The 19,680-nt window shown below is 48.3% G+C and overlaps 2 protein-coding genes across 3 annotated transcripts; one reads left to right on the top strand and one right to left on the bottom strand.

Annotated features, from left to right (window-relative positions):
- Nucleotides 1–1,279: 1,279 nt before the first annotated feature.
- On the bottom strand, nt 1,280–6,813 carry PEX11A (peroxisomal biogenesis factor 11 alpha). 2 transcript variants are annotated; one of them, XM_050903146.1, is made up of 3 exons: nt 6,743–6,813; nt 6,133–6,248; nt 1,280–4,555 (listed from the first exon to the last, which is right to left on the bottom strand). In XM_050903146.1, the coding sequence occupies exons 1-3, from the start codon at nt 6,796–6,798 to the stop codon at nt 3,990–3,992; spliced, it is 738 nt and encodes a 245-aa protein (XP_050759103.1). In that variant the 5' UTR covers nt 6,799–6,813; the 3' UTR covers nt 1,280–3,989. The 2 variants fall into 2 exon arrangements, with proteins under 2 accessions (XP_050759103.1, XP_050759102.1); XM_050903145.1 differs by having other exon boundaries at nt 1,280–4,465; nt 6,743–6,798.
- An 828-nt stretch (nt 6,814–7,641) lies between these two features.
- Nucleotides 7,642–19,048, top strand: WDR93 (WD repeat domain 93). Its single transcript, XM_050903144.1, has 15 exons — nt 7,642–7,934; nt 8,704–8,899; nt 9,545–9,609; nt 9,852–9,930; nt 10,788–10,925; nt 12,425–12,508; nt 13,158–13,341; nt 13,549–13,619; nt 14,067–14,153; nt 14,468–14,599; nt 15,161–15,377; nt 16,085–16,151; nt 16,887–17,055; nt 17,185–17,365; nt 18,565–19,048. The coding sequence occupies exons 1-15, from the start codon at nt 7,671–7,673 to the stop codon at nt 18,680–18,682; spliced, it is 2,052 nt and encodes a 683-aa protein (XP_050759101.1). The 5' UTR covers nt 7,642–7,670; the 3' UTR covers nt 18,683–19,048.
- The last annotated feature ends 632 nt before the right edge of the window (nt 19,049–19,680 follow it).

Below are 19,680 nucleotides of genomic sequence, written 5' to 3'. Positions count from 1 at the left end.
GTCTCCGCAGTCTGCTCCATACCCATTAATATACCACGGTGAGGGGATGAGCCAGATCCCCAAAGACCTGCAAGGCATCTTTACACTTAGGTCTGGGAGGGGGCTGGAGAGGTAACTAATTCATTTCCATGCCCTATGGCAGGATCAGCACCCCCTAAACCACTGCTGGCAGATGTCTGTCCAGTTTCTTTTTAAGGACTGCCTTCCTGGGCAATCCATTTAGTCTTTTATTTTACTTACAGTTCAAAAAAAGTGTGATTTAATTCTCCTTTGCTGCAATATAAATGTATTACCTCCTGGATGGATTTAGAGACTGATTTACTGCCTTCCTCTTGGCAGACAACCTTTCAGACACTTGAAGACTTCTCACACCCTGCCCCAGTCACCTTTCCTCTACAGAACCGGTTCATTTGGTCCCTCCCTGGAGATGCTGGTTTTTAGACCTTTGATCATTCTTGCTGCTCACCTAGGAATCCCGAATGGCTCACACATTTCTTGAAATATGCCAAGCACGGTATTACCATTAGAAAGGCCTTGTCTGCAAGTAGAATGGAAGATTACTTTGCACATCTCACACAGACCACTCTCCTGTTAACTGTTTCCGTTATGAAATGTGTATGAGACCAGTAATTCAGAAGGAAACTCTTGCTAAAACATTGCTGAATGCAATGCTTTATACATTGTTCAGGAATTGACATTTTGGAGCTGGGGATTTTGCAGGGGATAGGAGCTAACAGTAAGCTCAGTTTTAATGGTCATCCTGGCTCCATCCCTCGCCATCTCAGCTGGAGATGTTACCCTTCACTCCCTGCCCTGAACACGCATTTGTTGTTAAACAGCTGCATCCATTTGCCCTACGACACTAAGACCCATCCAAATGAAAGGCTGTTTATAAGACATGAAAATGCAGGTGCACCCATTCCTTTCACTGTTGCTGTGCCTACGCTGGGCAGAAGGCTCCAGCTCTCACCGCTGGTACTCAAGGGCAACTGATGACAATTCTCAAAATGTCACTTTGTTTCAGGGCATTTCATATATGCAGTTTTACCTGGTGCTCACATAGTTACTTCTTCATGTTTTTGCAACTGAAATGGGGATTGTAAATTAGTCTGATGAATCTGGCTGCCACCTTGCTACTGCAAAAGGAAAGCTCTATAACCCAAGTGCAACTATAGGCAATGTCTCTTTAACAGTATCATCCTTCATAAAATTCAGAGATGGGAGGGAGGATTCCTCCTTCAGCATCTCTTTACACCACCTTCTAAGTTACACACACAGACACGGTGTCACACTCATTTTATTGCTTGTGTTCAAACAGCTGTCCTTATTCCAACTGCTGTATTAGAAACAGATACCAAAAAAAAGGCACTAAAAGGATTTTCTCCACATGATTGTGATTCTATGGCTTCATTCACATTATGTTAGGGTACATAAAAGTGCTAGCCTTCAGCTGGGGAGCAGAAGGCAAGTATTAGTGCTTAACATCCAGTAAAGAAAGTTACTCCTGTATGTTCCAACCCACATCATGTAGAATGGGACAGGTAAGGCTGAGACAGGCTGAAAATTCACTGCCCCATCTCCCACATTAAGTCTGTACTTGCTAATCCATGCCAGTCCCTACAGGAGAAACATCAAAACCGGGCTCACGGCTTTGCAGCGTTTGCCTGGCACAAGGGAAAAAACCACCCTTCTCTCTCCGCAGGGCACGGGGAGGTGTAGCTGGCTAGGGGGCACATCACTATATTAATCCATTTCCCTTTACCTCCAAAGTACAAGAGAGAAAGAAAAATCAGTTCGCAAACCAGTGAAAGAAGTATCTGGTATCCGAGCACTCCCCTCAGAAGAATTCAAAATGCATTTTTTTGCAAGAAGATTAAATCCTGTAGACAAAAGGTGGCCAAACCTCCACTGCCAGATCATCAAGACTCCTCCTCCTTCCTTACAGGGGTTGCTACACACTGGGATAATGATCAAATCTGACCAAGGGAGGGATGGGCTCCACACTGCCAGGAGCTCAAAGGCAAACAGAGTAAAGAAACAAAAAAATCCATTGTTAAAAAAGAGAGGAAGCCCTTGAAGACAACATATCCCATACATAATGCTCCATTATGGTCTGAACTGCCAGTACTTTCTACTTTTAATGGTATTCATTTCCATATTAAAAAGAAGAGCTGCTGCAGGCCACATTTGGTCTTCAAGCACACTTAATTATCCTGCCCAGCAACCTCTTTTTTTCAAACACTTCATTGGCAGGCTAACACTTCAGATTCAAACTGGAAGTAATTCCAAGCCTGACCACAATGACTTAAGGTAAACTGGGGCACTGCTTTACCGTGCCTACTCAATTCCACAGCCTTCGCCTTTTAATAAAGGAGACCAGCACCCTCTAATTTCTGTTTTCAGACAGCATCAGAAATAATAAGAATACCTTGGTTCAGGTTAGAGTAGTCTCTGTTCACATCTCCTGACAGATTAAACAAGGAGTCCTTGCACCAGAAAGCAGCAGAACACACAGGACTAACTCTGACGAAGAAAAATGATACTTTTATCTCCTATATAATATGCAAATTTTTCTCAGATGGTGTCAGAACTGGTACTCTGTAAAGTCAGGAGCAACAAAGACTCCATGCCATGTTAGGCAGCTGGACACAGCATTTCTCGTTTAACCAAGATTACACTGCCAAGCAATCATTCCCAGCGAGGGAAGTGAGGAGCAATAATGCAGTGGCAGGGCAAATGTAAGGCATTTTCAAATGGTAGAACCCATTCAACCAGCAAGGGAACACACAAGAAATCTTGTGGTCATGAGAGGGGAGGATAGGGAGGACCAGATAGGAAAATCTAAACCATGAATGCCCAAATCCAGTAATAAGCTCTTCTTCTCACAGGGGATTCTGATATTATCATGACCAACTCCATTCCCTTCCCTCGGGAGCTTACACAACTAGAAACACACCCTTGCAGTTTTTCTGACTCAACGAGCTCTGAGCCAGGCTTCTCTCCTTAACTGCAGGTTCCAAAGCTCCTTATTATACTGGATTTTTCACGTAAAATTAAAACAGCAAAACAAGCTACTTATCACAGTATGATTAATGGAAAATTGTTGTACTTGGAATCACAGGGGTTTGGGAGTTAAGGAGCGTGTGTAATGGGAAATCTAGTGCTTTTGAGTGGTTCCAGATTCACAGCTTTGGAAACACAGTTCCCTACAAATCACAGCATCATCAGCACTCAGACAAGCTTCTCCTACATGCTGTCCTTCACCAAAACCCTCAGCCATGGCCTGCTGGAGAAGTCAGAGTCAGTGGCCAACGGTCCTTGGCTCACATTATTGAAGGAAAAGAAGAAAGTGCTGATTGCCTGGGACACAAATTGGCACTCCCTAGACTACAGATCCAGCGTCACCAGTGCACGTTACAGAGATCATCGGAAGGTCAGATCATACCACTCTCCAGTTACCATCACACTGCATTCAAACCACTGCCTACAGATAACAGGATCCATCAACCCAAACCCATCAGAACACTCGTTCTTGACTTCAGGCCATTTTAACCGCAGCTCCTAACTTGCCTGAGCCCACTATAGAAAACCTGACTGTAGGAACCTTTGATTGGTGAATTCCAGCTTTCCATTGTAAACACAGTTAGTTATGAGTCATATACCTATTACACTTGTCTATGCAGCTATTTCACAACCCTGTATGAAAATATAGGAACATCAATATTTCCTTATCTAGCAGCCATGTTCCAAGTCCTGTTTCTGTTTGTGAAATATTACTCTGCCTTCTCCCATCTCCACTCCATCAGGCACCAAACTCATCTGCAAAGACACAGGGAAGCAAAAAGGGTCGAATTCACTTATTCAGAGAACAAAATTAATTTTGAGGTTCCTGTGAGACATGTTCGTTTTGAAAGTGCCATATGGAGGATAAAAACCTATCAGAGGATCAAAGCTGTTGGCTCGCTGCATACTACGCAACTCCTTTTATGTCACTGTTTCAGCTTCAGATGTGGGCTTGCTAATGTGAGGATCCCCACCAGGGAGGAGAGGACACCACAGAAACCAATCACTCCTGGGTTCGTCTTGTAGATCCCTAGCGTATCCAAAGGTCCTGAGAGATCACAGAGATTCTTCACCAAGTCCAGCAGCAAAGGAGGATGTCTTTTCAGTATCTGAAACAGCAGGAGGAGAAAACCATGCAAACCATCACATTTCACACAGTTTAGTTCCTGATTGTGTTTGTCCCAGAAGGAATTCTCCTTTGTCTTTTCTTCCTGTACAGCTTGTTCCAGCCTCCAGGCGATCTCATACCAGTCCCTGGCTAGATTCATCAGGAGTGAAAAGTAGTAGCACTTGGTAGCCCAGTTCCGCCACTTTGCCTTATCAACGTCAGGTTGGAGCCCAACACTCTTCAACCACAGGACCGCATCGCAGACGAAGTAGAGGGCACGGGTCAGGTTGGAGGCTGTAAGGCAGAAGCGAGGAACCACATCTGGCAGCTGTGTAGTTCTCCTGGCTGCTACCAAAGCGTGTACCATGTTGCCCAGTCTGAACACTGCAAGAAACCCCAGAAAGTTTAGCATAGCCTGGCCTTTACCGCAGGGACACAGTCCTACGCAAGACAACTTACCATGTCACTGTCCACATGTACTTTTAAAAAACTTAGTGGGCTTTGGGCATTTGTATGCTTAAGCATTTTCTTCTCACAGCGTGAGAAGCTAGTATTAGCGAGGAAAGGGGTGTAAACATCTCAGTTCTGTCCTGCACCAGCCCAGGACCTACACACAAGTTTTGTCAATAGCCAGGACCTGCAGCCTTCTCCTGCTGCTCCATTCTCAGTGCCTGGGTGCCCTCTGGACCAATACACCCACAGCTCTGAACGAGTCAGTGTCAGCAAAAAAGTGACACAAACAAGCCTCCAATTTCACCTGTATGCTTCACTGGATTTCACCTAACTCTGTGGACAGGAGATGTTACAGCAGTAACCCCGTTGCAACCATGAACTACAACTTCCCTAAGCTTCTATGAAAGCTGGTGATTCACGTGCCGAGCACACTGAGACCCAAGTCCCTCCTCAACCATGAATTTGTCAGCGGTACACGTAGTTCCCTGCAAACAGGAACGGTGTATTCCATTTCAAGCTATAATATATGGCAAGCCTGATTTCATCCACTGCACAGTTTAGCTTTTGCCCTGTGAATGTTAACACAATATTACGCAAAATACTTTCATAACCTGCTGCACTGTCACAGTGACAGATGTTGGCGGCATCCAAGCTTAGTGGAACTGCAAGAGTCCTGAATTTAGGCCTGACGTCCATTAGCGAGTTGTTTAGCAGAAGCAAGAGAATTACGGCTATGCTGATAAACCAGCTGGCCTCTCTGCTAGAAATTACCATACTCCGGAGCTAACTGGAATAATAAAACAAATCCATGGTAACACATTAAATTAGAATATTTCCCTCATATATTGAAGTTGTTCCAGGATTAAGCAATTGATAAGTAGGTGTAAGATCAACCCGAAAGCAAGCAATACAACCACAGCAACAGCATAACCATAATGGATGCATCTGTGACACAGAATGAAGTGATGCAAACGGTTAGACTATGAGAAAAGTATGGAAGGGTATATGATTTAGTAGAGTATAAATGCTGAAGAAAATTAATATGTGAAGTAGGATATAAAAAGCCATATTGAAGGATGGTCCTTCAGCGGTGATTTTATTGGGATGATGATCTTTAACGTTAGGCCGCCTCAACCCATTAGCTGGAAGTACTAATGACAGTGCAGTAAGCCAGCCTTGCATCGTAACTCTGCGGTCTGTCCTTGAACAGAGATAACAACTCGATCTCTGCAGCAACAGCTGACTGCCAACTTATTTCTCTAGTTCTCCCAGTGATAATTCAGATTGCCTGATCAGAGAGGAGGCTGAGGAAGTAATAAAGGTCTGTTTGGCCCTATCTAGCCTGGCAAGCCAAGGCAGTGATAAGGTCTATTGATGATTTTGTGAATATACTAAAAGAAGTTTTGTGGCTCAAGTTAAGTTAACTACAGAAAACACAAGGCCAGGAGCTGTTTTGCTGGAAGGAGCAAGTGAAGAAGGACTTATCCCTCTAGACACCAGGTACTTACTTTTCCGGCCAGAGCTCATGCTAGATTCCAACTGCTTGAGTTTCATTACCAGCTTCTCTTTATCAGCCTTATGCTCTATTAAATAGCTAAGCAACATGCATGTGTACTGAGTGGCTCTGGAATGGAAAAAACGAGGAAAATGGTACACAGGTGAAACACGGACAATTCACAGGAATGGCAGCAGCAGGGCAGCGTTTATTTCCAAGCTTAAGGTCACCCCTCTCGCACCCTCACAGTGCCAGGGTGAGTTATATCCAGGGGAAGGGGCACAAGCGCAGGAGGGGTGGCTGAGGACAGGCAAAGCGGCGAGCAGCAAGGGGTCAGCGCGGCAGGAGAGGGGCTGGCGCCCGCCCGGGGCCTGGTGCCCGCCCGGGGGGACCGGGCAGCTCTCCTGCCTGAGGCAGGGGGCCCTAAAGCGGCTGGAGGCTGCGTGAGGGGCCTGCTGAGGGCCCCATCGCCCAGAGGGGCAGTGGGGATGCTCCACCCCACGGGGCCGCTGGGCCCACGGGGGTCCCCGAAGAGCCGGCACCGGGGGGCCGCTGCCGGGCGGGCTGAGCCCCCAACCCGGCACGGAGAGGCCGCCTGACGCCGCCGCCGGCTCCGCACTCACCGGAAGAGCTGGTCGCGGCCCTGGCTGCGGTTGGTGAAGTCCACGAAGCCCTCCATGGCGGCGGCGGCGGCAGCAGCGGAGGGGCGGCAGCCGCGGGAGGTGTGCGGGGCCGCGGCCGCTCCGCCCCGCTCCGCCCGGGCCCCGCCCCGCCGGGGGAACCCTCCGCTCCGGTGCGCGTTCCCGGCCGGGGGCGCGCCGCAACGCGCCGTTGCCACGGCGACCATCAACAGCGGGGCAGGTGTCCCCGCTAAAGGCTTCCCCCAGCCGCGGCTGCCCGGTAACCGCCGTCAGCGGTTCCACGCGGGGAGGTTAGAGGGGAGCGGCGCGGCCCGGCCCGGCCCGGCCCGGCCCGTTGGCTCCCGCGCCGAGGTTAGGCCGCTGTGTGGGGAGAGGGCGGTGGAGGTGGGCCCGCCGTGAGCTCGGCTTTGACGTGAGCTGCCCCGGCCCCGAGGGGGAAGCTGAGAAAGCACCCAGTGGCTTGGAAATGAAGTTTATAACGTCCAGTGAAGTCACCTGCTTTCCAAATTAATTGTTGGGATTTTATCCAGGCCGAATAAGTCTTTTAATGAAGAACAAGCTAATTTTTTTGAATGCTTTGTCATAATTCTTATACAATCTCGTGCCAAAGCTTTTACACTCCCTTTTTCTGCAGGTAACCTACAGATGCCTGTGTGGCTGATGTTCCCAGAGCAGGACAAAACCCCTGAGTAACAGAGGCGATGCAGCAAGTAGAAATGAGCTATATAGAACAGGGTTGCTCTGGCTATCTATACTGAAAAGAACCCTCCTTCCCTCTTAGAGATCATTAATCATCTTTTTCTTTTCCCCCATTACCTCAGGAAAGTAGGTACGGCACGATTCTTCGTTCTTCTGCATCTACTGCAATTCCTGCATCTGTGGTGTGTTTTGCATCTGGAAGGGCAGAACCATGGCTGTGTATATCCGGAAGCATCCCCTGGAGATTCCTCCGCCATCTGAAAAGGACTGGCTAAAGGAAAACGAGGAAGATTTCTTCCTGCAGGATCCCGATCGAAAGCATGATGCGTTGCCTCAGCCCTTCAGGATGATCAACAAACTGGTGATGCTGGTTTTTGAGAATGCTATGGAAATCATTGAAAGAAGGGAGATGCTCCGAGAAGCGCAAAAACTAAAGGTCCAGCCCGCAAAATGCTTTCCTACAGCTGAATTCCAGGTACAGAGCCCCTCACAGCAGAGATAGCGTTAATCACCATAGCAGTTTTTCTAGAGAGTATCCATTCAGTTGATTTTGCATTCTTCTGTTCATCATCTTCCTCAGAATCCACCACATCTCACTGATTCACTTCAAAAGGCTGCAGCCTCTAAGCTTGTCTGACAGGTTCTGCTTCCCACTCATCTATCACACCTCTCTGAAAAGAGAGAAGCAGATATTAAGCAGCACTAAATTCACGTTCTGCTTCTCAGGCTGACTCCACCCTTGTTTGCCAAGGAGAAGGTAATTAGCCAGTAGCATATAAATGGGCAAACTCAGCTCTGTGTTATGGTGAATACCATAATGGGAGTGTTGTAAGCAGAAGGGCAGCACTGCCTTCCCCATCGTTACGTGGAGGTATCCAGGAGGATACGCTGGCGTCTGCTGGTGTTCTGCGATTGCCTGGAGGAGCTCAGCATCCCGTCGCAGCTCTGCGTTAGTGGTGGGAGGGCTGAGTGCTACTGAATTCTTGGCCTTTAAAGCCCCTTCTCTTTATCGGAACAGGAAAGGTGGGAGCAAACTTCTTCATTCCCAACACAGAACAATCTCTGTGACAGAGATGAGAGCCCCTCCCCTGCTCTTCTGATGAAAGCTCATGCAAAAATTTTTCCCTTGTAGAATAAATCTCATTTTCTGTTGGTGAAAGGCTAGGAGTATATCGCTAGTATGGCTGATGTATCCTCCACTGGGGAAGCAGTTGGGTACACTCATCTTTTCCCTTTCTCGGTAGGTAACTGGAAGAGCCAATTGCCTTGCAGTGTCTGGAAAATACGTCTTTGTTGGTCTGTCCGTGGGTCTGTATGCATTCAAGGTGTCTGACTGTAAGGAGGTCTGTGCGTGGGATGCAGTCAAGACAGAGATTTGTGCCATCCATGCTTCGGATTTGGGGAGTGAGCGCCACATCCTGCTTGCTGTGGATGAAATGGGTTAGTGCGACATGGATTTCCTTGACCTAGCTGGGGATGGCTGTGCTCTGGAGCTGAAGAGTTGGCAGCTGCATTATGGAAGAGTGCTAAATCAGGAGGAACATTAGAATGGCTGACAGGTTTTCTAGAAAGGCCTGCAAAGAGGGTGTTAGATAACAGGTTGCAGGGTGACAGAGTGGCCCTAGGGCCTTGTGATTAGTGGGTTTGGTGTCCTCTCTGGAGCAGCAGAGGCAGGTGCAGAGCTGAGAGTGAAGTGCAGTAAATTTTAGGAACGCCTTGGACCAGACAAAAAGAACCATTGCTAGGTATGACCTCCTGCCCGTGCTTTGTTTCACCACCTGTACGCAGCCTAGTGGTAAATAGGTGAGTTTGTTGATTCATCTGAAACCTGTCAGTTCTGGTGGAGATACTTTTCAAACGGGCTTATCCATCTCTATGTACAATTGAGTGTTTGCTGGTGCTGGCATAAGGAACCCAGCAAAAGTTTAGTGCTGGAAGCAGTGGGATATTCTTCCTTGAGCCCAGGAAAAAATGTAGTCCTGTTCACTCTCCTGCACGTGTTGTAACAGCCATCTTCCAAGAGCATGGCTACCATCTGTTCACTTTTCTCCTCCTCCTCCTGTTACTTTTGTATTTCTATTCCAGGGCTTGTCTGGCTCTTCTGCTTTCACAAGGAAAGCTTCCTACTCATTAAAATCCTAAATGAAATGGTAAGTACTGAGTTAATTCCATAGACAGTGGGCAAAGGCTGGTACATAATCATTCATGAGGAGTACTAATTGCCCTCAGGAATTTCTGTCATGGGCAGCAGCACTCCAAGAGTGCTGCCCAGTATTTATTCCTGTTCTTCCAACAATCTGTCTGGCCTTCACCCTGTTGAGAACTGTGTAAGGCCACAGAGCTCTCTGAATCGGTGATCTTGCTTTGATGCCAGACCGTTTTTCTTTGGCAGGAGGATATCAGCAAGCGAAGTACTTGTGTGGAGGTGGTGCTGTCCCCAGGAGGTGATTACGCAGGAGTCCTGCTGCAAGGCAAGTGCAGGAACATGGTGTGTTGAGTGACGGCTGTTGTGTTCTAGCAGAGGGGCCAGCAGCAATGCTTTTAAAATGCTCAAAGTGTTCTCAGTTCCCAGGGATTCTGTTCCTAACCCTCCCAGTCCCTCCTCCAGCTTAGAGAGCTCCTGCCACTCTCTGTCCTCTCCAAAAGGCCTGGTGTGGATCAGGACTGGTCCCAAAAGCGAGCTGTCTGGAACTGGTCAGTGCGGTTCCCAGCTTGCAGAAGGCTCAGTGAAAGCAGGTTTCCCGCTCCTCTCCAGAAGTACCAAACTCAGTTCTCCCTCTGGTTCGCTGTGGCTCACTGTTACACTGGAAATATGTACACCTGAAGAATTTTCTCTGCAGACATAAGCCAGCCAGCACAGTTTCTAAAAACACTACAACAAACTTCTTGCTACAACATTCTTCTGCTTCATGGCAGCTGCCTTTGTCAACCAATTTGCTGCTAGCAGGTTTTCTGAACCCCTGTTTGGTGGAATCTGCCTGGACATGCGAATGAGATGTAGCATCCACAGCGAACTAGTGTGAGACCACACCTCACTTTCTACTTTACCTCAGAGGCTACAGGTCAAATTCTTTGACTGAGTCGCTTCATGGAATTTGTTTGGTGGCTGTTGGACCTCAAGGACTTGAGCTGGAGGCTGAGATGTCAGTCTCAGTCAAGCACGTGAAACCTTAAGTGGGAGGAGAGGTGGGCTGCATGGAGTTCACAGGGATTTTATATTTCAAAAAATATCCAAATCTTGTTTTAAGGATATAAGATAACAGAGGCTGCTTGATTGAAAGACCTTTTCTCCTCATTTCCAATTGCTCAACATGGTTTCCCAATGCAGACAGCACAAAAGCCTGGCTGGAGATCTACCGATTGCCTAAGGATTCCTGGCTGAAGGAGACGGAAAAGAACCCAGGAGCTGCAGCAGGGCTGGCTTGCAGGGAGAGGAGGTCAAGTTGGACATCTGCGGTACAAACCAGTTCTATCTTGCACTGTGCTATTTTTTCTTATACCCTTTTGCCTATAGGTCTTTCCCCAAGCCTTGCTCCTGCAGACAGTGACAGCAAGATAAGGGCTGAACAAGTCTGTCGGCCCATGGGGATGGAGTATATGTCTCTACAGCTGCTACAGCCGCCCATCCCACATTTCACAAGGCCTTTTTGTTATTGGGACATGTTTACTCTCCCAAGACAGGCTTTCTAACAAGGTTCCCTTGGTCCCAGGGTTACCATTCCTGCTGCCCCTCCCTGAAACTGGCAGCTCCTTTCCCAGCAGTATTGCCCCATCTGAGGAGGCCCTGTGTAAGGGTAATCCCACAGGGCTTCTCCCTTAAGTTACTGGGCGAAAGTGAAGGAGTGGGAATCAGGCCTGATACCTCCACTTGGGAGTCTGGTCCTGAACCAGGGTTCGTGTTTTAGGCTATCTACAAGAGGAGCCTGGTGGGGTCACGGCTGAACCTGCCTGAGCAGGGCAGGGTCTCCGCCTGTTTGCACTAACCACTGCCACTTCTGGTTCTTTGGCAGAAAAGTCTGGAGCTGCATGGAGATGGTTCTGCAGAGATGGTAACTGCCTCAATGAATGTCCTGAGCTGTTATGGGGGATTTTAAATGCTGAGTCAGTGCTTAACCCTCTCCTGCATCGCTTTCACCCTGCTAGATTTCACCTCTCAACACACAGATGCCTTCTGCCCAGCACCTCCAGCTAACCCTCTGTGATACTTGCCTCATAACTCTTCCCTTCTCCTTCAGCAGAGGCTTTCCTGGCTATTTAAGAGGGAGCTGCTTCTCAGCCTTGTCCAGGGCAAACATCCCCCTTAACTTGGCCAAGCCAAAAGCAAACACCCAAGCATTCCCTCTTTGCTGATTCCATGTAAACTACCCAAGTTCCTGTCTCTCCCTTCTCACACATGGTTGATTATTTAGCCACATCTTTTCTGTTTAGCCGAGTGTTAATGTGTGTGAGTGGGGTGGTGGGGACACACCAGTGCCAGTGCCCTGTTAGGATTTTCCATTCCTAGCCAAGCACATATGTGACCTCTTCCAGTCCTGGGCTCTCTGAAGTAAAATCTGGTTCTTGTATTCAGCAGCACTCTGCAACCTTTAGTCGTGCTTCTTTTTTTTTTTTTTTTTTTTTTTTTTTTCTTTTTTCTGAGCTTTGCTGTGCCCCACCCAGGCCTGTGCTGCAACAAGAATAATTCAGAGAGATTAGTAAGATCAGAAGTGGAAGTTATTTAGGGCACAAAGACAGGAGGTGTCTGGGCAGGACATCCTTTGTAATGTTGTTGAGAAAGTAGTGACCTCCCTCAAGCTTCTGTGTTTTGGCCTGAAGAATGAGCCTAAACCCAGTATCTCCTAGGCAGTGTCAGCCAAGCTTTGCATACACTTACTTTAGGAAGCATTTGATTCCCATGAACAAGTGAAAACTTAGCACTGTAGGGCACAACACAGTTCTCAGGCTGACATTTTTCTGTTGCAGGAGTCCCTGTGTCTGCAAACAAAGCTGATGCAAAGCTGAGTCTCCCAGTGCTGCTGCTGAAAGTGAAGCCACCCAAACCCATTACAGGTCAGGACTGATTCAGTATTTGCAACCTGCAGCCTCCTTCAGGTGGCAAAGGAATCATGGCTCTTATGACTACAGAACAGGTCAGAAAGTTTCAGTAACGTGCTCCCTGGTCCCTTCCCGACCTGTCTTTGTAGTTACACGTAATCCTGTAGTGGGAGTTGCTTCTTACCCGGCCATCTCACATGTCACCTTTGTTAGCACAAAATACTTGTCTCGAAGTGGGTGTCATACATCCTCGGCCTCATTGTCAGCAGAGAGGGAGGAGGTTGTTTTGTAGATCCTAGCAACCTGACAGCACCCCTGGTTCGCCACTCTGAGTCCTGGATTCATAGGAAAATGCTGAGGATGGGGAGGGAGCAGACCTTATCCTGGTACACTGTCAGGGAGAATGCCACAGAAAGGCAAGCTGAGCTGCGTCCTCAGATGACTTGTCCTAGTCCGTGCCTTCAAATACTGGAAAATGGGCTAGTGATATGGAAAATCCCACAGAATATATTCTTAATGTTGAAATACTTCTACCAGGAAGATGCAGTGTGTCCCTCTTCAAGACAATGCCACCCTGAAGGAGGGATGGTCAAAGTGCCTCTGAGCACTCCATGGTGTCTGCTCCTCCAGGACTGTGCCTTTTCCCTTTGTGTTCCCAAACCAGGCAGCAGTTTTAAAAGCCCTGTGGATGCCTTGAAGAAAGTGGATGATGGCAGCATGCTTGGCTTGGGGTACAATCACCTAATCAAGGACTCCCAGTGGGAGCAGCAGGAAGCAATCTTCTGCAGCACTTATCGGGAGTATCTGGAGGCCGAGGGTGAGAGAGAGAGCAAGGAGGAGATCCCCAGGTGAGTGGGAGCACCAACCAGAATTTCAGTCCATGAGACTTCAACACAGGGCACTTTTCAAGTGTAGAGGGAAGCCTCTGTCTTAGCTTTGCCTCCTTCATCCCAAGGCTTCAGGGCAGGGGGTTGAGCCATTCCAGGTCTTGTCCCAGTGCTGCCTACTTATCAAGGCCTTTCTTTTACATATATTTCTTATTTCCTTTTTTTCAGACGTGCTACTTTTCATTTTCTCCTGCCTAGCCAGGTCCTACAGGTGGGACCTGAAATGAAAGTACAGCCAGGTAATCCAAATGGGCAAAAAGCTGTTAACCTATGAAGCATGTCATTGCATGACATTGAACTCCAGTTAGAGCTCAATGGCTCTGGCTTGGGTTCACTATATAAATTCCATCTCCAAGGGCATAAGCCTGGATAAAAATGTCAGCCCTAAGACTTATAAGTCAGTCACTGGCATGGAGTCAAACAAACTTAGATCCATAGTTAAAAAAAACCAAAACACCCCAAAACACCAAAAAAGATGAGGGGGCACATAGGCAAGATAAAAATAACAGACAAGGGGAGAGTTTGTTGTGGTTTAGTTTCTATGTGAGCAGAGTTTCTGTAAGTCCCGTCAGGGAAACGGTGAGAGCTCTAATGAGAGCTTTCTAATGGTATTTTGATGCCCTGGATTGTTCCTTTCTTCGTCCCCAATCTCCTTCTCTCTTTTGTTGTCCCCTTCTCTGTACCAGATGTTGCAGCTGGCATCAGTGTGCACTGGGATGGAAGCCACAATCTCTGCTTGTACTTACTTAACCGTCCACTCAAGGAGAAATTGGGTAAGAAAGTCTTGCTTTCTCTAGCAGAGCACAGTGTGGGGAGTGGGAGTATTCAGTGGCCAGCGGCTGTCATTCAGTCAGATCTTCATGATTCAGGGACATGAGGAATGGGGAGGAGAGCTGCCCCATATCTTGTAGGCTAGGCTGGATTGTAGGGCTCCATGTTGCACAGGCTGGCAGTATTTTGAGTGAAGCAACTCTGGCAGGAGACCCCAGAATGGTGCATGTTTTATTGGGAAACTGGAAGCTGGTACCATGAGAGACAATGCTCTGCACCTTCTTACGGTTATCTCTCTTCATTTCCTTCCGTTTAGATTCTGATCCAAAACCTGATGTTGTGTGGCCATGTGCAGCTCCAATTGCATGCTCGGCTGTCAGCTCCTGCTCCAGGTACCTGGCACTGGCATGTGAAGATGCAACAATAACTATTTGGGATAAACACCTAGGTGAGCTTGCCCTTTGGGACTGTGTATTGGGATCACAGTGGATTGCTCCCTTCCCTAGGAGTCTGAGGCTCTGGCTTGGTGTGAACAGGGGACTGGCAGTGAGTTTACAAGCAAATCTGGAAATAGTTTGGACTCACTTCTTCATGGGATGCTTGGCCAGAAGTTGCTAGTGCAGTGTGACTGCCTTAGCCCTGACAGAACCATTCCCATCCACAGCAATGCAGGGGCTGTGAACTGCTGCAGCGAGGACTGATGCCTGTCTTGCCCTGAGGCTGCGAGACAGTCACTGCTTTGCCACTGCACCCTCAGGTCATCTTTGAGGCTGTTGTGGCATTGCAGTCCAGGCTGCCACCAGTGCTAGTGTCATCCTGCCATGATGCAGGGATTCTCCTGGCCAAAGAATCTTCTTCTGCCATCAGGATTGTCCTGGTGGCCGCTGCTGCTGAGCAGGCCACAATCCAAGCTAAGTTTTCCCTGGGTAAATTGCCAGTTCCTTTTTCTTCCTAAACTGCTGTGGTTTTTTGTTTGTTTGTTTTTTTTTTGTTTTCCCTGCTTCCCCAGGATACCCACTATCTGTGACTGCCATTCTAGAGGAACATCTCATCCGTAGTATCCACTTCCTGCGGAGTTCTGCAGCTGCCAGCGATGAGACACCTTGTTCTGGTACAGATCCTGCCTGTCCCACTGTGCAGCTTCTAGTGCTATGTACAGACAGCTCTTTCTATTTGGTGAAAGCACCCGGGGCCGGGAAGTCCAGCATCACGCTCCTGGCAGACAGGTGAGGTAGACTCTGATAGACCTCACTCCAGCCAAAGAAACCATGTGGTGTAGTGGTCAGGTCCAGGAGGGAGCCCCAGATTTCTGTGGAGTAAAGAAATTTCTACAGCTTTTACCCAGATAGCTCTGCCGTGCTGCTGTCAGCAGCAAGTGTGGTTTTGCTAGGAGTCAGTTCCAGTGCTAAAATCCAACGGTTATGCCAGAATTAGGGGTGTTTCTGAGTTCTTCTATGCACTGGAACACAAGTGCTTGTAGCACTGCTCCAGGGCTGACGTTCAACTAGCTGGGTCTCTGCCAGGTACCTAGTAGAATTTTTTCTTCTCTCTTCTGCCCTTGCCAGAATAACATCCCCTAGAAGTCAGAATAAGCATTTCTTGCCATCTTTCTATCAATTTTATGTTCACTTATCCCCTTGGTTTGAGGAGAAGGGTCAACTTTGGGGAAGCTGCTGCTCTGAAGGCTATGGTTTCATGCCTCCACGGCAAGCAGGGGATTTGTATCTCCAACATAGTTCCTAGGCAGGTTTGCACAGGGATGGGCCTTGGGGGTTCCCGCCCAGGAGGAGGCAGGCTTTGTCTCCATAGGGAAGAGGCTTGGCTGGAACTTTATGCCAGCCCGTGTGCCACAAACTGCCATTGTCATTATCACAACCTCTCAGTACATGCCAGGTACATGAAACAGTGGCATAAGCCTGAGTCTGTTTTACAGGCCTGAAGATCCAAATCTTGCTGTCAGCGCGGTGGTGCCTGTCCTGGCATTCCCCAGTGCAGTGAGTATTACTGCCAGCTCTCTTAAGAACTGGATGAGAACACAGGTCCATCTGGCCTAGGATCTTGTTTCCAGTAATGGCTGTAACTGGGTGCCTAGAAGATAAAGAACAGGGCAATCAGATATGGTACTGCCCTCACATCCTTTCCCAGCCTCCAGCTATTTTTAGCATGGGGACTTCCTGCACCAGTTACAGGTCTGTATGTAGCTGGTCACTCTCAAAGGATTTCTCTTCCGTGATCTTACTCAGTATCCCCTTGCACCCATGTCCTCTAATTGACCACTGAGGTGGGAGGCACTGGAGGCCTCTGCACATGGACAGGTCCAACTGCAAAGATGAGAGGGTTCGGTCATGAAGCTTCAGGCATCAGGGTCAAATATGAGAAGGTATCAGGGTAAGGAGAAGTTACAAGCACAAGTCCAGCCAGACCTTTCAAGTGGCCTCAGAAAGTTTTCAGGCATGGCGAGAAAAGGACTAAAAGCCACTCACCAGAGCCAGCCATGCAGAAAGCTGGATCTAGTTCATTTCTAACCTGCCCTGCTGCCCTTTTCCAATCCCAACCTGCAGCAATTCCAGCCCAACTTCCCTGCACAGCCTGTTCTTGATCTGCTGTGGCCCTATGACTACTGGGCAGGCAAAGAAAACAGCATCATAGTTGGGGATGTGAAGTCCTGAATGTCATTCCATGTCCTTTTCAGGAAATGCTTTTTACTCCTTTTACATCTATTTCTAAGTGTCAACTTGCTGTTTCAGGCCCTGGTCTTCTCCTGGGATGGCACAGTGTCCCTGATGAACACAGCCACATCACAGATCGTTTACTGCTTCAGTACTCCACCTTCTCATGCTGTAGCATCCCCCTGGCAGCCAGTGTTCATAGTGGATAGTGTGAATTGGTGCTTGCTGCTTCGAGGTGGGTAGCACCTTGGAGTGGTCTTAGGTATATGGTTACTGGGTGCATTCAGTTGTGCGCTGATCCTTGATAGTTGTTCTTATTGGATGACTCCTGATGCAATAGCCCACTGTTCTTGTTTCTGTCTAGGAGATAAGCAGCAGCAGGCAGATGCAATGGCACAGAGCAGAGCCAGTCACAGCACCATCTTCCTTTTTGACTTCAACTCCTACCCACTGAAGGAGGCTTTCCCAAAGGAACCAGATTTGCCTCTGAAATCCTTGCAGAACCTGCCATGGATTGAGAGATGTAACATTTTCTTACGTGATAGGTAAGGTTCTCCTTCTGCCTGATAGGTAAGTGCACCTGCATTATTGTAAGCTGTGGTGTTGCTCAGGTCCACGCAAGGTCTCACCCTGGAGCTTCTGGGTTCTTGTGTATGCTGTGACGGATTTATGTCTGGGTAAGATTGATGTTCAAGTAGCTGGATTCCTGACAGCCACCCAGAACCCTTCTGCCTCTCCCTTCTGTCCTTCCTAGAACAACCTAACAGCTGTAAGTCAGGATGCCTGGGGCAGGCTTGTCATTCCAGGTAGAGACGGCTTGCTAGTTCTAATGTGCTTTTGTGCAACACAGATTGTGCAAGCTTGTCAGGGAATATGATCCTCACTTAAGTGTCTGCATCTTCCTTTTGACCCCATAGCCAGGCAGAGCTGGGATCTCTTTGTACCTTGCTCCTCCCCTCCATTCCTAGGTTCATGTGATGTTTAAGTAGATTTGTGTTGGAGGTTTCTCGGTTTGAGAAGGTCCCCAGCACGCTCAGGCCGAGATTGCAGTCAGAGCTTAGCTGATGCATTGAGCTCATGCCGTCACTAGATGGCAATGTGACATCTCTTATTGGGTGACCTGATCCTTGAATTATTTCTTTTGGGAACCTGGAGCCAGATCCGTGTCAATGATAGTCTGTTTGTTCTTTTCACTATGCCTTAATTCTCCAATTTGAAATGGAACAGGTGGGTGCAGGTATGACCTTATAGCACATATTACCTGCCAGCCTTCCCTAATTCCTTGTCTCCAGGGTGAATCCTGTGGTGCTGCCTGGCTAGTTAAGTGCAGAAAAGTTTCATCCTATGCTACCAGCCACCAGTTCTGTCCCTCCTTCTCATAAAGCTGGAGAGGAGACTCTTGTCTGCCTTATACCAGAAAAACTGGGGAGACATCACCTCCAGGGATATCTTGCTTGCTGGGTACTGAGAGCTGAAAAAAGAGCAGAGCAAATACAACTTCAGTGAGACCTGTGACTACAGAGGCTAACAGGCAAAGAGAAATGTGCAGGTCATTGCTGTCAAGAGCAGTAAACTTGAGTGCTGAGTGGCATGAGGGAATCACTGAGGTTTTTTGGACACAAGAATTCTGAACTGCTTAATTTGTAGTGAGCCCCAGGGACCCTTGAAGGAACCAGGCTAAGGTTGTCTGAGCACTGGGGGAATGGCAGGGACTGTTTTAACCACCCTTTTCTTCCCTCTTTAGGCAGCAGAGCCTGCTGGGACTCAGGGAGCAGTTGCCTGAGTACTGGAGTCGGCTGCAGGCACAAGCAGCTGCCATGGACAAGGAGAGACAGAAAGTGAAGGGACAGAAGAAGCCGTAGTCAGCCTTGCATCCTGAGGGCCAGGCTCTGCACTATCACAATCCTGCAGACCCATGATCCAGCACTGATATTTTGACAGCAAATCTATTCAAATCTATCCTGCTGCTTTCCAGCCTGGGGCAATTTGTCATCCGAAATAGCTGCTTGCCTGCCACTGCTCAGCCACAAGGATCTGCGCCCTGCCTCTCTCCCTACCTAATGCTCAGCCTGTTCCAGCAGGGTTTAGCCGCTCCTCATCAGAGACAAACACTGCTGATGGAAGAGTCTTGAGGCAGGAAAGGCCTCTCACCGAGGTCACGGGTCCAACACCTGTGTGGTTCAGCTAAGTATTTGTGCTGGATATCTGAGTCCTCTCAGAGACCTGGAGCATCAGAGCAATATGGTATGTTACAATGTCCCTCCTTAATAAAGCCTTTTCTCCAGTAGAAGTCTCTTGCTCTTCATAGGACTGGCATTTTGTCAGACTCTGATGTTCTGTCCTTCTGTTGCTGGGGCTCACCAGTGTGTCTCATCTTCTGCTCTGACCCAGATGGGCAGGCAGCAGCATCCTTGTGCTTAGCAAGAGACCCAGTCTTTTCAAACCAGGCAGCAAATCAGCCATGAAGGTGGCATCCCCCAGAGTATAGCAGCGCCAAGCAGCAGTGTCACCGCAGAGTGTGTCAGGCCTGACCTAGGCTGTTCTGCAGTCTAGTTGTTGCTTTTGACTTCAAAGCAGGCGGTTTTGGGATAAGACTGCTTAGGAATTGCAGCCTGGAAATGTGCAGACAAGCTCTCTGGGTTAAGGTAAGGCTAGAACGGGTGTTAAAGCCAAGAATTGATGTCACTGAGGAACAGGACAGAAGCTGGGGGGTTTGGAGAAGTCAGGGCTGAGCTGAGCCAAAGATAGGCCAGGAGCATGGCTGGCACGTTGGTCAAAGGCCATAAAAAGCTGAAGCATCCCTCCTACAGGCAACACAGGACAAAGAACTAGCAGGGACAATGTAAGGCCAAGCATCCAT

The sequence above is a fragment of the Gymnogyps californianus genome, chromosome 11 (assembly GCF_018139145.2).
Source record: "Gymnogyps californianus isolate 813 chromosome 11, ASM1813914v2, whole genome shotgun sequence".
NCBI classification, from domain to species: Eukaryota; Metazoa; Chordata; class Aves; order Accipitriformes; family Cathartidae; genus Gymnogyps; species Gymnogyps californianus.
The sequence above is the reverse complement of the archived record's forward strand: the minus strand, read 5'-3'. Positions and strand labels throughout refer to the sequence as shown.